Source organism: Poecilia formosa, unplaced genomic scaffold, assembly GCF_000485575.1.
Source record: "Poecilia formosa unplaced genomic scaffold, Poecilia_formosa-5.1.2 Scaffold3, whole genome shotgun sequence".
NCBI classification, from domain to species: domain Eukaryota; kingdom Metazoa; phylum Chordata; class Actinopteri; order Cyprinodontiformes; family Poeciliidae; genus Poecilia; species Poecilia formosa.
This window is the reverse complement of record NW_006799942.1, coordinates 888,794-901,375: the sequence shown is the minus strand read 5'-3', so window position 1 is coordinate 901,375 and position 12,582 is coordinate 888,794. Positions and strand designations below refer to the sequence as shown.

The 12,582-nt window shown below is 37.3% G+C and overlaps 2 protein-coding genes across 3 annotated transcripts; one reads left to right on the top strand and one right to left on the bottom strand.

Annotated features, from left to right (window-relative positions):
- Positions 1 to 559: 559 nt before the first annotated feature.
- On the top strand, positions 560 to 6,554 carry ublcp1 (ubiquitin-like domain containing CTD phosphatase 1). The gene is made up of 11 exons (XM_007553392.2): positions 560 to 688; positions 989 to 1,233; positions 1,318 to 1,409; positions 2,169 to 2,254; positions 2,354 to 2,469; positions 2,612 to 2,710; positions 3,779 to 3,816; positions 4,191 to 4,289; positions 4,442 to 4,558; positions 4,649 to 4,776; positions 5,421 to 6,554. Exons 2-11 carry the CDS (start codon positions 1,080 to 1,082, stop codon positions 5,446 to 5,448), a joined length of 957 nt encoding a protein of 318 aa, XP_007553454.1. The 5' UTR covers positions 560 to 688; positions 989 to 1,079; the 3' UTR covers positions 5,449 to 6,554.
- On the bottom strand, positions 6,026 to 10,682 carry il12bb (interleukin 12B, b). 2 transcript variants are annotated; one of them, XM_016672351.1, is made up of 9 exons: positions 10,406 to 10,682; positions 9,811 to 9,907; positions 9,616 to 9,717; positions 9,229 to 9,411; positions 8,431 to 8,536; positions 8,108 to 8,277; positions 7,806 to 7,966; positions 7,602 to 7,723; positions 6,026 to 7,479 (listed from the first exon to the last, which is right to left on the bottom strand). In XM_016672351.1, the coding sequence occupies exons 2-9, from the start codon at positions 9,902 to 9,904 to the stop codon at positions 7,446 to 7,448; spliced, it is 972 nt and encodes a 323-aa protein (XP_016527837.1). In that variant the 5' UTR covers positions 9,905 to 9,907; positions 10,406 to 10,682; the 3' UTR covers positions 6,026 to 7,445. The 2 variants fall into 2 exon arrangements, with proteins under 2 accessions (XP_016527837.1, XP_007553466.1); XM_007553404.2 differs by having other exon boundaries at positions 9,811 to 9,904; positions 10,390 to 10,531.
- Positions 10,683 to 12,582: the final 1,900 nt, after the last annotated feature.

Genomic DNA, 12,582 nt, shown 5'->3' with positions numbered 1-12,582 from the left:
GACAATCAAAGATAACACGAGTAAATGCAAAACTTTCACTTGGAGATTTCATTTATAAAGAAAAAGATTATCGATACAAACTTTAAAATTTTTTTGTTTTGTGTCTTTTTCATAGATGGACTTGCTTGTCCCACTGCATAACTCAAGTGTGCTTGGTTTTAATTAACTGACTGATGAACATTCTTGTTTGAGCTAGAAAGCAGAATGCTTGGTTCCACCAGTAAGTCATCAAAGTACCATATTTTTGACTGCTGGTATAACGAACCTATTCCTTCAATAATTCTGTGATAACTGTTGGGATTCCAACAGAGCAATGGTGAAAAAAAGGCAATGCTAAAAAAAAAGGTATTGCTAAAATGATTTTCAGAAATTGTAAGGAAGGACAATGACAATGTGGGCTACAACGAGCACAAAACCTAATCACATCTGAAAGGCTTGGAAGGAACAGAGACAGAAACATAAGCACAGTGTTAAAAGGATATTATGTGTTTAAAGCCTGCTTCAAATTGCTGTTAATCTGTTGACAAGCGGTCACTATGGGAACAGTCTTTTTCCTACGTCACTACCGGAACGGTAGGGGAACGCCAGGAAGAGCACGGTATTTATCTATCGATGAATGAAACGGAAGCGAGAACTTCATTCATTTACGTTTCTGTCAAATCCCTGGAGTCACAGTCAAGTATTCCAGGTTAGCTTGCTCTGAACTATAAGAGCTACCAGGCTCCTCTTATTATTTAAGGCTAACATGTTCTAATACCCTCCGTGTTTACATTGCTGCTAGTCACTGTTAGCCACCGCATGCTAAAAATAATCAAAGTGTCCTCTCTCATCGGAAGGAATTCGTCTGTTTGTCTTAAATACCCAAATAAATTAAAGAGTTACTTTGTGTTTCTCTTGCTGCTTCACTGATTTGCGTGTTTTGTTTCGAGCTGTTGCTGGTCACTGAACACCTCTCCTGTTACTTTGCCTTTTCCCCTCTGTTTTCAAGGTGTGGATGTTTGTTAGTCCTGGTAGAAACAGCAGCAGGTGTGTGCACAAAGGTCAGTGTCGTGCATGTTCGTGAAGAGCCCGTGTAAGCCATGTCTGTGTCAGTGATCATAAAGTGGGGAGGACAGGAGTACTCCATCAGTTCTCTTTCTGAGGAGGACACTGTGATGGACCTGAAACAGTCTATCAAGAGTCTGACTGGGGTGTTACCAGAGAGACAGAAACTACTGGGACTAAAGATTAAAGGTGAGAGGGCACAGATAAATCCCTTAGCATCATTATTAAATGACTTCTAATTCTTACTCTGTTTCTTTTAATTCCTGTTTCCAGGTAAACCTGCAGAGGATGAGGTTAAGCTGGGCTCTTTGAAACTAAAGCCTAATACCAAAATTATGATGATGGGTACCAGAGAAGAAAGCCTGGTAAGTGGAATGGTGAGAGCAGAGGTGCTACAATGGCATACAGTTCATAGTAACAACTCTGTCAAACTACAACAGCTCTATTAAGAGGTTTTATGAAATTTACTATGATGCACAGATTGCGCTTATCATGGACAGGAATGTCCTTTGTTTTTGTCCCTTAAGGATTCATTTGAAGCATTCTTTTTTTTCAGAGTGGAATGAATATGCACAACATAACACAATTTTTAATATTACAATATTATTGTATGCACAATTACTGCTACGAGATTTCCATGCTAGTAACATATTCGATGACATTTGCTAATTTGGGAGAAGATGTTTAAGGAGGGCCCTATGGTGTAAAGCTTTTCAGAAACTACAAACAAGATTTTTATTTTTTTATGAATAAAACAGCAGCCAGATGGCACTTTTTTAATATAATCAAATTGAGAGGGCAATATTTACATGTATTAATTTACCTATAACTTCATTTATTTGGAATAGTTTTGGGGGTATTCAGGGAAAGACTTTATGCCAATGAATTCTGTATCAACTGTGAAGCATGATCGGATCATAACAGTGTTACTGCCAATTAATCTGGTGGTTTGCACAACCTGTTTGAATAATGAAGAAGGAAGAAAACCTTTGATTTCCTCAACTATTGACAGCTTTTTACCATGATGAGTGTATGTAAATTTATGGCTGGATATATTTAAGATTTTTTTCTGATTATTGACCTGAATGGTGAATGTTACACATGTATATTTGTTCATTTTAAAGGAAGACGTTTTAGCTCCTCCCCCAGACAATGACGATGTTGTAAATGATTTTGACATTGAGGAGGAAGTCATAGAGGTGCAGAACAGGTAAGAAACTTAACAGCCTGAGTGCAGATGGTTAATAAAATAAGAGGACATGTTGAAAGGAGATATCTATTTATCACTTTGTGTTTCTCGGGTCTTCAGAGAGGAGAATCTAGCTAAAATAGCTCGCAGAGTCAAAGACTATAAAGTCGAGGAACTGAATCCTCCCAGAGAAGGCAAGAGGCTCCTGGTATTGGATGTGGACTACACTCTGTTTGGTGAGTTAGAGACAAGATATCAGAACCTGACTAATGTATAATTCACTTTTCCTCAAAGTTTTGGTTTCACTGGAAAACAGAAATCCTTGGCAACACATCATCTCATCATTTGAACCTGGAAATTGATGTTATGTGTGTTCAGATCACAAGTCCTGTGCTGAAACGGGTCAGGAGCTGATGAGACCTTTCCTTCATGAGTTCCTCACATCTGCCTATGAGGACTACGACATTGTCATCTGGTGTAAGTACCGTCTCCATTCTCTGGTTTAGTTATATCGATTGGAGGAATGGTTTTAGCATTCCTTAGATGTCCGTGAACAGTTTTTTGACGAATATGACTAAAAAAAACTTCCCTCTTGGCTAGCTTTGAAGATGAACCAAAATAAAATAGGTTTTCATCAGCTACAAGCCCATTTTATAAATTAGAATATTCCTGAAAAGTTAATTTCATGAAACACTTCCTGTAGTTTCCAAAACTGATGTTTTCAGGCCTTTATTTTTGTTAATTAGGATGATTTTCCACCTGCAGCTAATAAAAATATGGTAGATAAAATTAGAACATTACATCAGACCAGTAAAGAATTGCTGTATAAATATGGGCTTAATAAAACATACGTTTAATACTTGCTTAAATGTCAAAAGGTAACCCTAATATGACAAGCTTCCTGTGTTAATACAGAGATCAACTGCTATAGAAAATAGGTCAAATATTAGTCGTTTTCGTGTACCTGATGAACTGAAAAGTGTGTGAGAACATAAAAGTTAAAGTTTTGTTTGGCAAATCTTTCTAATTCAGCCACTTCTGGTGCATGATTGTACTCAGAGTGATATAATTAGGGTTTATTTTGAGTAATTTGAGTATTTAAGAACTTGAACATTACACCTGATCAAGAAAAATAGTCTTTAAATATATCCTAGTTTATGTAATGTCCTAAGCAGTATCTCCATATACTGTACAGTATATGCACTCAATACTTACTCAAGGCTACTTTTGCATAAATTTTGCATCCATGCTGCGTGAAATGGAGGTTTATTTGTGACGAAGCCACATAAATACAGTTTTCATTATTATTAAGCTGTGATCATTATAATTAACAGAAATCTGCTCTGCAATCTGTTTGAAATTTAGGAGTTGATTTGATAAAAAAAAATTATATATAAAATTTTTATTTGAATTTGTTTTTGTGTAGCATTCTAATGAATTGAAAAGTTGGGGAATATCTATCAAATGTAGAAAAATCAGTATGTTTATCTCCATCTTTCAAGATTCCCGGGTTTAACGATGTATACTCGTGCTTTCTCTCTTTAGCTGCTACAAGTATGAAGTGGATAGAGGCCAAGATGAAAGCAAGTATTCCTCTTGTTTTTTTTGTTTTTTTCAAAGTGTGTAATTTTGCCTAGGCCAGTTTTTCTTAAACATTCTGCTATGCCTGGATAAAAGGGATTTATTTATTGATTGGGATTTTACTCCAACCGATAAATTGTTCAAAAATAATTAGTAAAGACATCACAAAATAATTGTTTTACATACATAAACATCATCTCATCAAAACGAATCCAATTTATTCCCCCTTCTCATCACATTGAGTAGATCTAATGCATCCCAAAATTGTTTCTAAATTTGCAGTACCACAATCTTTCCAGAAGGTGGCGGTGTTGAACATTCGTACACAGTGAGTTTAGGCTGTACATACTGTATCTGTGTGTTTCCATACATGCAGGAGTTGGGAGTGACGGAAAACCCAAGTTACAAGATCACATTCATGTTGGACAGCGGAGCCATGATCACAGTTCACACCCCGAAGAGAGGGGTGGTGGAGGTTCGTACACCTGAAACGTTTCTTGTTTCATTCCTATCTTCACTCGGATTAGTTCATTTAACTTAGATGCTCTGTAAAAAAAAAGTGTCCTCCTGTTTAGGGTGATTACCATAATAACTGCCCTGACTTTCTGTTTTCCATGACATCTCCAGGTGAAGCCTTTAGGTGTGATCTGGGGAAAGTATGGGGAGTTTTACAACAGAAAGAACACCATCATGTTTGATGACATCGGACGAAATTTCCTCATGAATCCACAGAATGGACTAAAGGTTGGCTGTACTTTTTCCTCTTCTGCATAGGCTCTGTGATCCACACATGCTGCTGTGACTTGCACCTTACTTTGTGCTGCTGTTTGTTAGATCCGACCCTTCATGAAGGCCCATCTCAACAGGGAGAAGGACAGAGAGCTCTCTAAACTGGCTCAGTACCTGAAAGAAATCGCCAAGCTTGAAGACTTCAGTGGACTTAATCATAAGCATTGGGAGAGGTAGGCTGATGGAGCGTAAAATGTGTTAACAAGGCAATGAATAGTATTCTTTTAATCACAAACACAACATCTGTAAGCCATGGACAGTACACTACCTTACAAAATCAAAAGTAGATATTGAACTTTGATGATAATAATGAAAGCAGCATCTTCCACATATTTGGTGAACCACCTTCATGGATTGTGACAAACAGAAAACTGTGCTTATTTCAGCTTTCTTTCAAAACCTGCTTTCAGCTCTTCCATAGAGGTCAAGTTTGAGGAGTTCATAAACCAGACATCTGTTCCGCTTTGAACAGATGTCCACAGATCATCTGTTCCTTGGTCTTCATGGTCCTGTTTGCACTGAAATCACAGCTAATGTCACATGACCAAACAAATACCACATGACCAACCTCCTCCGATCCCCTCCTATAAAAAATAGCAAGAATATGAACATTAATATCGATTGTTAAAATGATCGACTGATACCAGTGTTGGTGCCAACATGTCGTGCATCTCGACTATTACATTAAAGTCCAGCAAATTAAGATTTATAGCTGTACTGTGACAACATTTGAAGGTTTAGTTTTTTTAAGATACTGTATATTCCTAACATCTATTGGTTGTGAAGTGAAAGTAATTTCATTTGTGTGTTTTTGTAGGTACTTATCCAAGAGGCAGCAGCACTGAGGAAACAGTCAACTATCTACAAACAATTGGGCTAGAAACAACAACCCCATCCTTCAGTTCTACCCAACACACACACACGCACGCACACACACACATATACACACACACACACACGCACACCCAAATCCATCTCTCCAAACAACCCTGTTGGACTTAGATCACCAATTAACCCGTAATGTTGCAGACACCAACACTGTCAGAACTAGCTTCCTTCCTCCTTTATATATTTGCATGGTCTTCTTGGTCTGAATATTTTCTTCACATTCATTGCCGTGACAAATTCCAGAGTGACGACCAGCTCATGATGGACAGCTATAACACTCAGTCAAGTCCACAGTGGCCTACAGATTTCTACAGTTGTTTACATCTCTTTTGTTACATAAATGTTGGAGGAAATTAAAGGTCATGTTCCTGTGTGTTCATCCCACCTCTGAACCCATTCTGGTTCACAAAGCTCAAATATCACCTCTCATAACAGGTAGTGCAGGGAGTCATTTGGCTTAGCGGCTAACAGTGTACGTTGCATATCTAGAAAATCTCTTGGTTGTGATGAAGAACTTTAATTTGTACCCGTTTCTTTTTTTTTTTTAGAGCAGTGGTCCAAACCAAAAGCAGATTTGATCACTGCTATACAACAATATGCAATAACCACTAAAACTACTGTGAGATAAAAAAATATTCATCAAATGTTGACACTGATTACATCACTGACCATTACAATGGACTTCAATGCATGTTTTGCTATAATATATTCATGAGTTAAGTGTGCAGCTCTGGTCAAGGCTGGATGGGTGTTGACGTGTATTTGCCCAAAAATGTGTTTGTTCTGTTTTCGTTTTGGGTGTCTTTTCTGTGTGTAATTTCTACATGCACACTTTAAAACACTCATTCAAACAAGGATCAGTTGCTTGAGTTTTTTTTTTTTGGTATTGAAAGATTTTACCAAACAATGTAAGTCTAATTTAGACTATTTCAGTTGTTACCAAAAGTCATTTTAAGCTATAGATGAAGGTGTAGTTTATCATTTCATGGGATGATGTCATTGACTGACTTTTTGTTTTCTTATGAACTTCCTGTAAATTTAACCATAAAAACTTTTTTGTACCAAAATTGTCTCTGCTGCTTATTGCTCCTCTAACTCTTTAAAATGAGTTCTTTTTTAATGCTGTAACTTTTTTTACTCATCGTCTCCAGCACCGTCTGAGTTGTAGTAGAATTCACGGTCAGTTCCATGATGGTGAGCTGACCAGGTCCTGCTGCAGCAAATGATCATCAAACCATCACACCTCCACCTCCATGTTCTACAGTTTGCATAATGTTTCAGTTTTGCACATGTACAGTCATGCAGCAGATTCTCAATCTGGTCTTTGACTGGGATATTGTAACATATAAATATGGCGCAATCTAAACCCCATTGTCGCTTTGACTTTATGTTTGCTGTGGTGTTTCTGTTGCATTTGTTTTCTCCCAAACCTGTTCTGGTGTCAGAATAATTCAGCCTTGGTCTTATTTGTTCAAAGAATGTTTTTTTTTCCATAAGTTCTGGTCTTTGACTTTGTTCATTTAGCAAATATTAATTTGGTGTTTATGTTTTTCTTAAAGAACCTCCTGTTTAAGTTAAATCTATGCAGTGCCTTTCTGGTTGCTCTGACAGCTATGCACATGTTGGCTGTTTTTGCTTTGAATGTTTTCCATTTGTAGATTATTTTCTGTGCAGTGAAGGAAGTATTTTTAAGATGATCACACAAGAAATAGAGATGCTGGATTTTATTATGAAATATAAAAGAAAAACATTTTGGAAAATTGGTTTAAAAAAAGAAACGATATTCAATTTAGTAATTCACAAAGGTTTTCATCCATTGTAAACTTATAAAAGTAACTTAAATAAAAAGGAATAAATACTGTACATGTATACATTCATTCACTTAGCAGGGCTTAAAAAAAAACTGAAAATCTGGTTTTAAAGTAGTTGTCACATTTTCCCAACTTGCTTCGTTTTAGGAATGGCAGTTCATGATGTTTTTGTTCACTCTGGAGAAAAAAAAAACTAATTATGATTAAAACAAGTGGTGGAAAAGTGAGTTTATTTTAGGACTAAAAATAGTTTCAATAACATTTCTTTATATTTTAAGAAGGTAGACTGAAGCACTTACGTGTACTCACTCCAGGGGCTCCACGGTCCCTGGGTAAATTTGTCCTGAGCTCTCACACAGAAAACATACTTCTTGGATTTGATATTGACTTCAAACTTAGTTTCTTCAGTGATTTTAGGCTCCTGAAATAATTGACACCACAGTTTAAACATAAAGTGATTTGGCCAAACTGGAATCTTAAATTGACATTTGCATTTCGGTTACCAGTAGGATCTTTTCGGTGTGGCAGGATTGTCCATTCTGGACGACCTTGACCTGGAAGTGGAGGCTGAAGTAGGTGCGGGGCTTTTCCCAGGTGTCCGGGTAATCCCAGCTGAACACCTGGCCACAACTTATGTGCAGGTTGGGGAGGTTTTCTGGCCTCACTGGACACAATATGAAGAGATGAAGTCAAGAAAAATAAGTAAATCTCCGAATGAGAAGTCAGAAAAACATGATCACACATGTAATCACTAAATGCAAAATATCGTAACATCAAACCCTGATATTTCTGTAAATGGACCTACCAATCTCTCTCAGGTAGAATGACTTTGTGTAGGCCTCCAGACGAGAGTAGCTGTGCATGTAAATGGTGAACTGGATTTGGTGTGTTTCCTCTTTGTAAGGGCAGTCGACATCCTGGCACTGAACCCCCAACCCATCAGCATCCAGCACACAGGAAATCTCATCCATGTTACTGGATTCAAAACAAATGGATAAATTATGATCTAAAACAGGTAATAGACAATAGCCCCTTTATGAAAGTATTGCACCAAGTTTATTTAAAGTGATACTCAGACTCTTTATTTAAATTAGTGGGAGACTAATGAAGAGAGACTTAAGTCCTTACCGGTGTGCCTTAACCAGGAGCACAGCAGCATGGGATCTGTGATGCGTTTTCTTCCAGGTGCAGTGGAAAGAGCCTTTGTAATTCTGTGCTGAGCAATAGATGTGACCTGCAGGAATAAGAATAAAAAAATAATGGACTTAACCTGCTGCTTTTCTAAGCAGGAAGCTGCAAATGGATGAGAACAACACAGAAAAGGACCAGCCCAGATTTAAACTCAAGATCCTCTTTTTGCAAAGCAACAGTGTTAAGAATAACACCATGCATAACGGCATAATAACCAACTAATGTTTAGCTTTAGGTGTTTCTATATGCTATATTTAAAATAAATGTGTATTCTTTAATTGATCATTGTTACCTAACATCAGGACCAAAATTAAATGTTATTTTTTCTCCCTTTTTTCCCCTTTTCCTTCATTCTTTCCCTTTTCTCATGGAGGAGGTGCAGATTGATCTTTTCACAGATTATCTGTTGTTTCTGCTAAAGGTGGCACACCCAGTTTCTGTGTTAGGAGATTTTTATTTAGGATGGTCTGGATGGCTTTTTTTCTTAGTAGTATGTGACATGATTATTTGATAACTGATTTTTTTATGAAGTTATAGTTCAATAAAAAAAACCCATGATGATCTAAGCCATTTTAAAAGAATCTCTAACTTAGCTAATAATTTATCAAAGAATGTTATTTCAGTTCTCTCCATTATTCTTATTTTAGCAGAACAGCGACATCCATCCTATTATTTTTTAATCTTTCTTGGATCCCATAACCTGATTCCCTCTCAGTCATCCCTTTCTCCTCTCACCTTGTCCAGGGGATTTCTCCTCCAGGATGACAGTCCTGTTGTCTGGATCCAGCTGGACCAGGATCAGCGTGTGGTTCAGGTATTCTCCACTAGAGCTGAGGTGACAGGAGTAGTTTCCTGCTTTCATCTCTTTCACCAAAACGGTGATCTGGTTTCCCTGCAGAGCTGGCGTCATTTCCTCCCCTGAGAAATCCAGAAGTTAGTAGTATCAGTTATGTTCCTCTCAGGTTTGTAAACTTCCTATGTCTTTGTTAACTTCTATTACAACAGCAAAATATCAGGTGTCTTTTATTAAGATTATGCTCTGAATTAGCCCTCAGTGAAGGTGTTCTACAAATATGATATTAGCTGCACTGAATATCTAACAATTTTTATTTATTTTTTTACCATTTTTCTTCCAAAACACTTCATCGTCCTGATAAGAGTCTCCGCAGGTCAGGGGAACTTCCACTATGCTGCCATGAGCATGTGGTACCTGTACCACCACAGCTGGGGAGATCATAAAAAGAAATAAGAGATGAGTTAATATTTAACATGAGGGTGGCTAAAAAGAGACGAGCAAAAAAGAAAAGAGATAAAAACCATTGTCCATTAGAGTGTGGATTCTGGGATGGGGGATGCTGGAGTTGGCAAAGCAAAGGCTGGCACTTAGAACCAACAGGAGCAACAACTGCATCTGTAAGAGATGAGAAAACATTAAAAACATGAAAACCTGTTTTGAGGTATGTGAGGTTATTAAACTAGGTCAGCAATATTTCATAGTTTAGGAGCTACAAATAGAATGTGTTTATAAATTACAAAGAAAAAAACATCACATCTAGAGGGGATGGAAAAACCTAAGCTTTAATAAAGAGTATAAATACAACTTTTATTTTCTTTCTTTTCATCCAACACATATTTTCACCTGATGATTTCAGACTGAGGACCAGCGGGTTTAAATATCCCAGCATATAGATATTACAAATATTGAAAATGAGAATATTGAGGAAAATATTTACTGAACATTACATATTAAACACTTTTTATGTGATGAATAATTTAGGTTAAAATTTAAGCAAACCTTTGTTCCTTCAACTGATTTTTTAATAAATTCAGCAGTATGCTATACATTCAAATAACAGAGCAAATTGAAATAAATACATAATAATGAGTGTAGTTTACCTTTATCCTGTCGCTCGATCCAAAAATGTTGAACTTGAAAGCAGATCAGAGGAAGGCTGTGTCTTGTCTGTCTAGACTCAGCATGCTCCTGGAGTATTTATGCACCAGGCTAAAAAAATCCCCCGAGTGTGTGTGCATTTGTGCGTGTGTGTGTGTGCGTGTGTCTGTGTGTGTGCACGTGTGCATGTGTGTGCGAGTGTGTGTGTGTGTGCAGGGGATGGGTTTCCACGTCCCTTCATTCAGTCGATCAAAAAGCAGATCCAAGTGTTTGTTTGTGTTTTGTTAATCAGTAGCAAATGTCTCACCTTTGACATTTGCCGTGTGATTGATGACAGTTGTGAGCTCAGTTAAGTCACCATCATGCAAAAGACGTCACATCTTTTACAACAAAAGACCTGTTCATGTTCCACATAAAAAGTGCATGTTTGACTATTAAGTTGCTGCACTGACCAGATCAGGGGAAGTGAGCGCAACCAAATAACAACCGCGTGGAAAGGGAACTGGAGATATGCAGCTGTTTAATTGATGACACTGAAACACAACCAATACTTCTCTGGAAGAAAACAATGCTCCAAAATGTCGTTTTAACTGGAAAAATCACAACGAGAAACCCCTGGATTTGATTTGGAAAAAAGGATCGATGAATGTAAAGAACAAGTTTATAATAATGTATGAAAAGGGTCGTTTCTTCATCCTGCAATATGACCCCTAACATTTAGTGAGTTTCTGTAATGAGACCACTTCTTATAAATAAACCTTCGACTTAGCTACAGAAGTTTCTTCTAAATCTCATCAGCCTCTGAACAGAAAGGTGACAGATGACTGTAGTAGGAGGGAAGTGGTTTGAAACTATATCATTTCTAACTCTCACTTTCTCTTAATTTATCCCTCTGAAAAGAATCGCCAAAACCTTTTCCCTTTGACTCATCAGTGTAGTTTCAAATATAAGAGAAAACAAAACGAAAAAGGGAAGCTTTGATACATTTCCTCTGCTGAAGGAGGAGAGATGTCCTTTCTCTTCGTGGATAAAAGCAAATCTTTCCCCAAAGCAAACTTGTGCCTTTTGTTTCGTACTCCCCCCCAAAATGTCTCAATTCTGCTTCCAATTTTTAGTTGGACGAGTTTGAACACTGCATTCATGATTTTCTGCCATTGTCTGCCTCTAACCTAGACAGAGTCTAATCCTTTGCATGCAGCCATAACATACTTTCTCAATAATATTTATTTTTAATGTTATAATGTCTACCAAATGCTTTTTGTGAAACCTGGATGGATATTTGACCTCTATGTATGTCAAAATTGATGAAATATGCAACAGGTCTGAGTCGTGGCAGCAGCTTAATGTTGACCAGCTTTATCTATCCAAACACTGTTGATGTTTGTAGGGGAGGTCAGTTCTGTTGGAACACCAAAATCTGCCCAAATGGGAAACATCTGACCCAACCTGTCACCTCAATAACACCAATGTTACTGTCCACAGTGAAGCAAGTTCTCGCTCAACATGAGCCGAGAGGCTGATGACTAAAAATAACCCCCGCTACATCGACACCTTCAAGCTCAACATCGGTCTGATCCTGATGAACAAAGAAAATCTCAAGACAAAGTCAAAATTGAGCTCTTTGGCGAAAATATGCAAGAAGTGTGTTTATACAAGGCTTTCAAGTCAAATATTTTTACAACCGTCAAGCATGGTGGTGGAAGTATCACGATGAGCTCAAACATTTAAAAAGACCAAATCTATTATGATAATGTCAACAATAAGTGGACGTTTATATGCAAGTAGAACTGTATATATCTTCCTCTATAACATCTCTGGATCAGTGAGTTTTTAGAATGAATACATTCATGTTATCACAGGGAAAAGTAAGTACATGTAAAATATTGAAACTAAAATGTAAAAAAAATTGGGAAAATAAGGAGAAAATAACATTTTATTTACTATTGCTTAATACAGTAGATCCCAAATTGAAGGTCAGGAATCCACTGAAGGTCAGACTGAGGAAATCCCCTGAAATAAAATGTAATTATTTATTATGGTGGCAGCATCATAACCAGTGGCTTTAAAAAAGATGAATAAAATGATAAAGAAGGCTAGTTCTTCTCTGGAACATTACAGACAAGCCTGAGCTTCCTCTTCATTAAACTGTCAGACAAAAACAGAGTCAGTCAGAGGCTTTGTCAGAACCGCTGTGA

Coding starts and splice junctions, on each gene's coding strand:
- il12bb (XM_016672351.1), bottom strand. CDS start 9,904: ATGCAGTTGTTGCTCCTGTTGGTTCTAAGTGCCAGCCTTTGCTTTGCC. Junction 9,718..9,810: donor CCACACTCTAATGGACAATG/GTTTTTATCTCT, acceptor TGATCTCCCCAG/CTGTGGTGGTACAGGTACCA. Junction 7,967..8,107: donor ATTCTACCTGAGAGAGATTG/GTAGGTCCATTT, acceptor TATTGTGTCCAG/TGAGGCCAGAAAACCTCCCC.
- ublcp1 (XM_007553392.2), top strand. CDS start 1,080: ATGTCTGTGTCAGTGATCATAAAGTGGGGAGGACAGGAGTACTCCATC. Junction 1,234..1,317: donor ACTGGGACTAAAGATTAAAG/GTGAGAGGGCAC, acceptor TCCTGTTTCCAG/GTAAACCTGCAGAGGATGAG. Junction 2,255..2,353: donor GTCATAGAGGTGCAGAACAG/GTAAGAAACTTA, acceptor TCGGGTCTTCAG/AGAGGAGAATCTAGCTAAAA.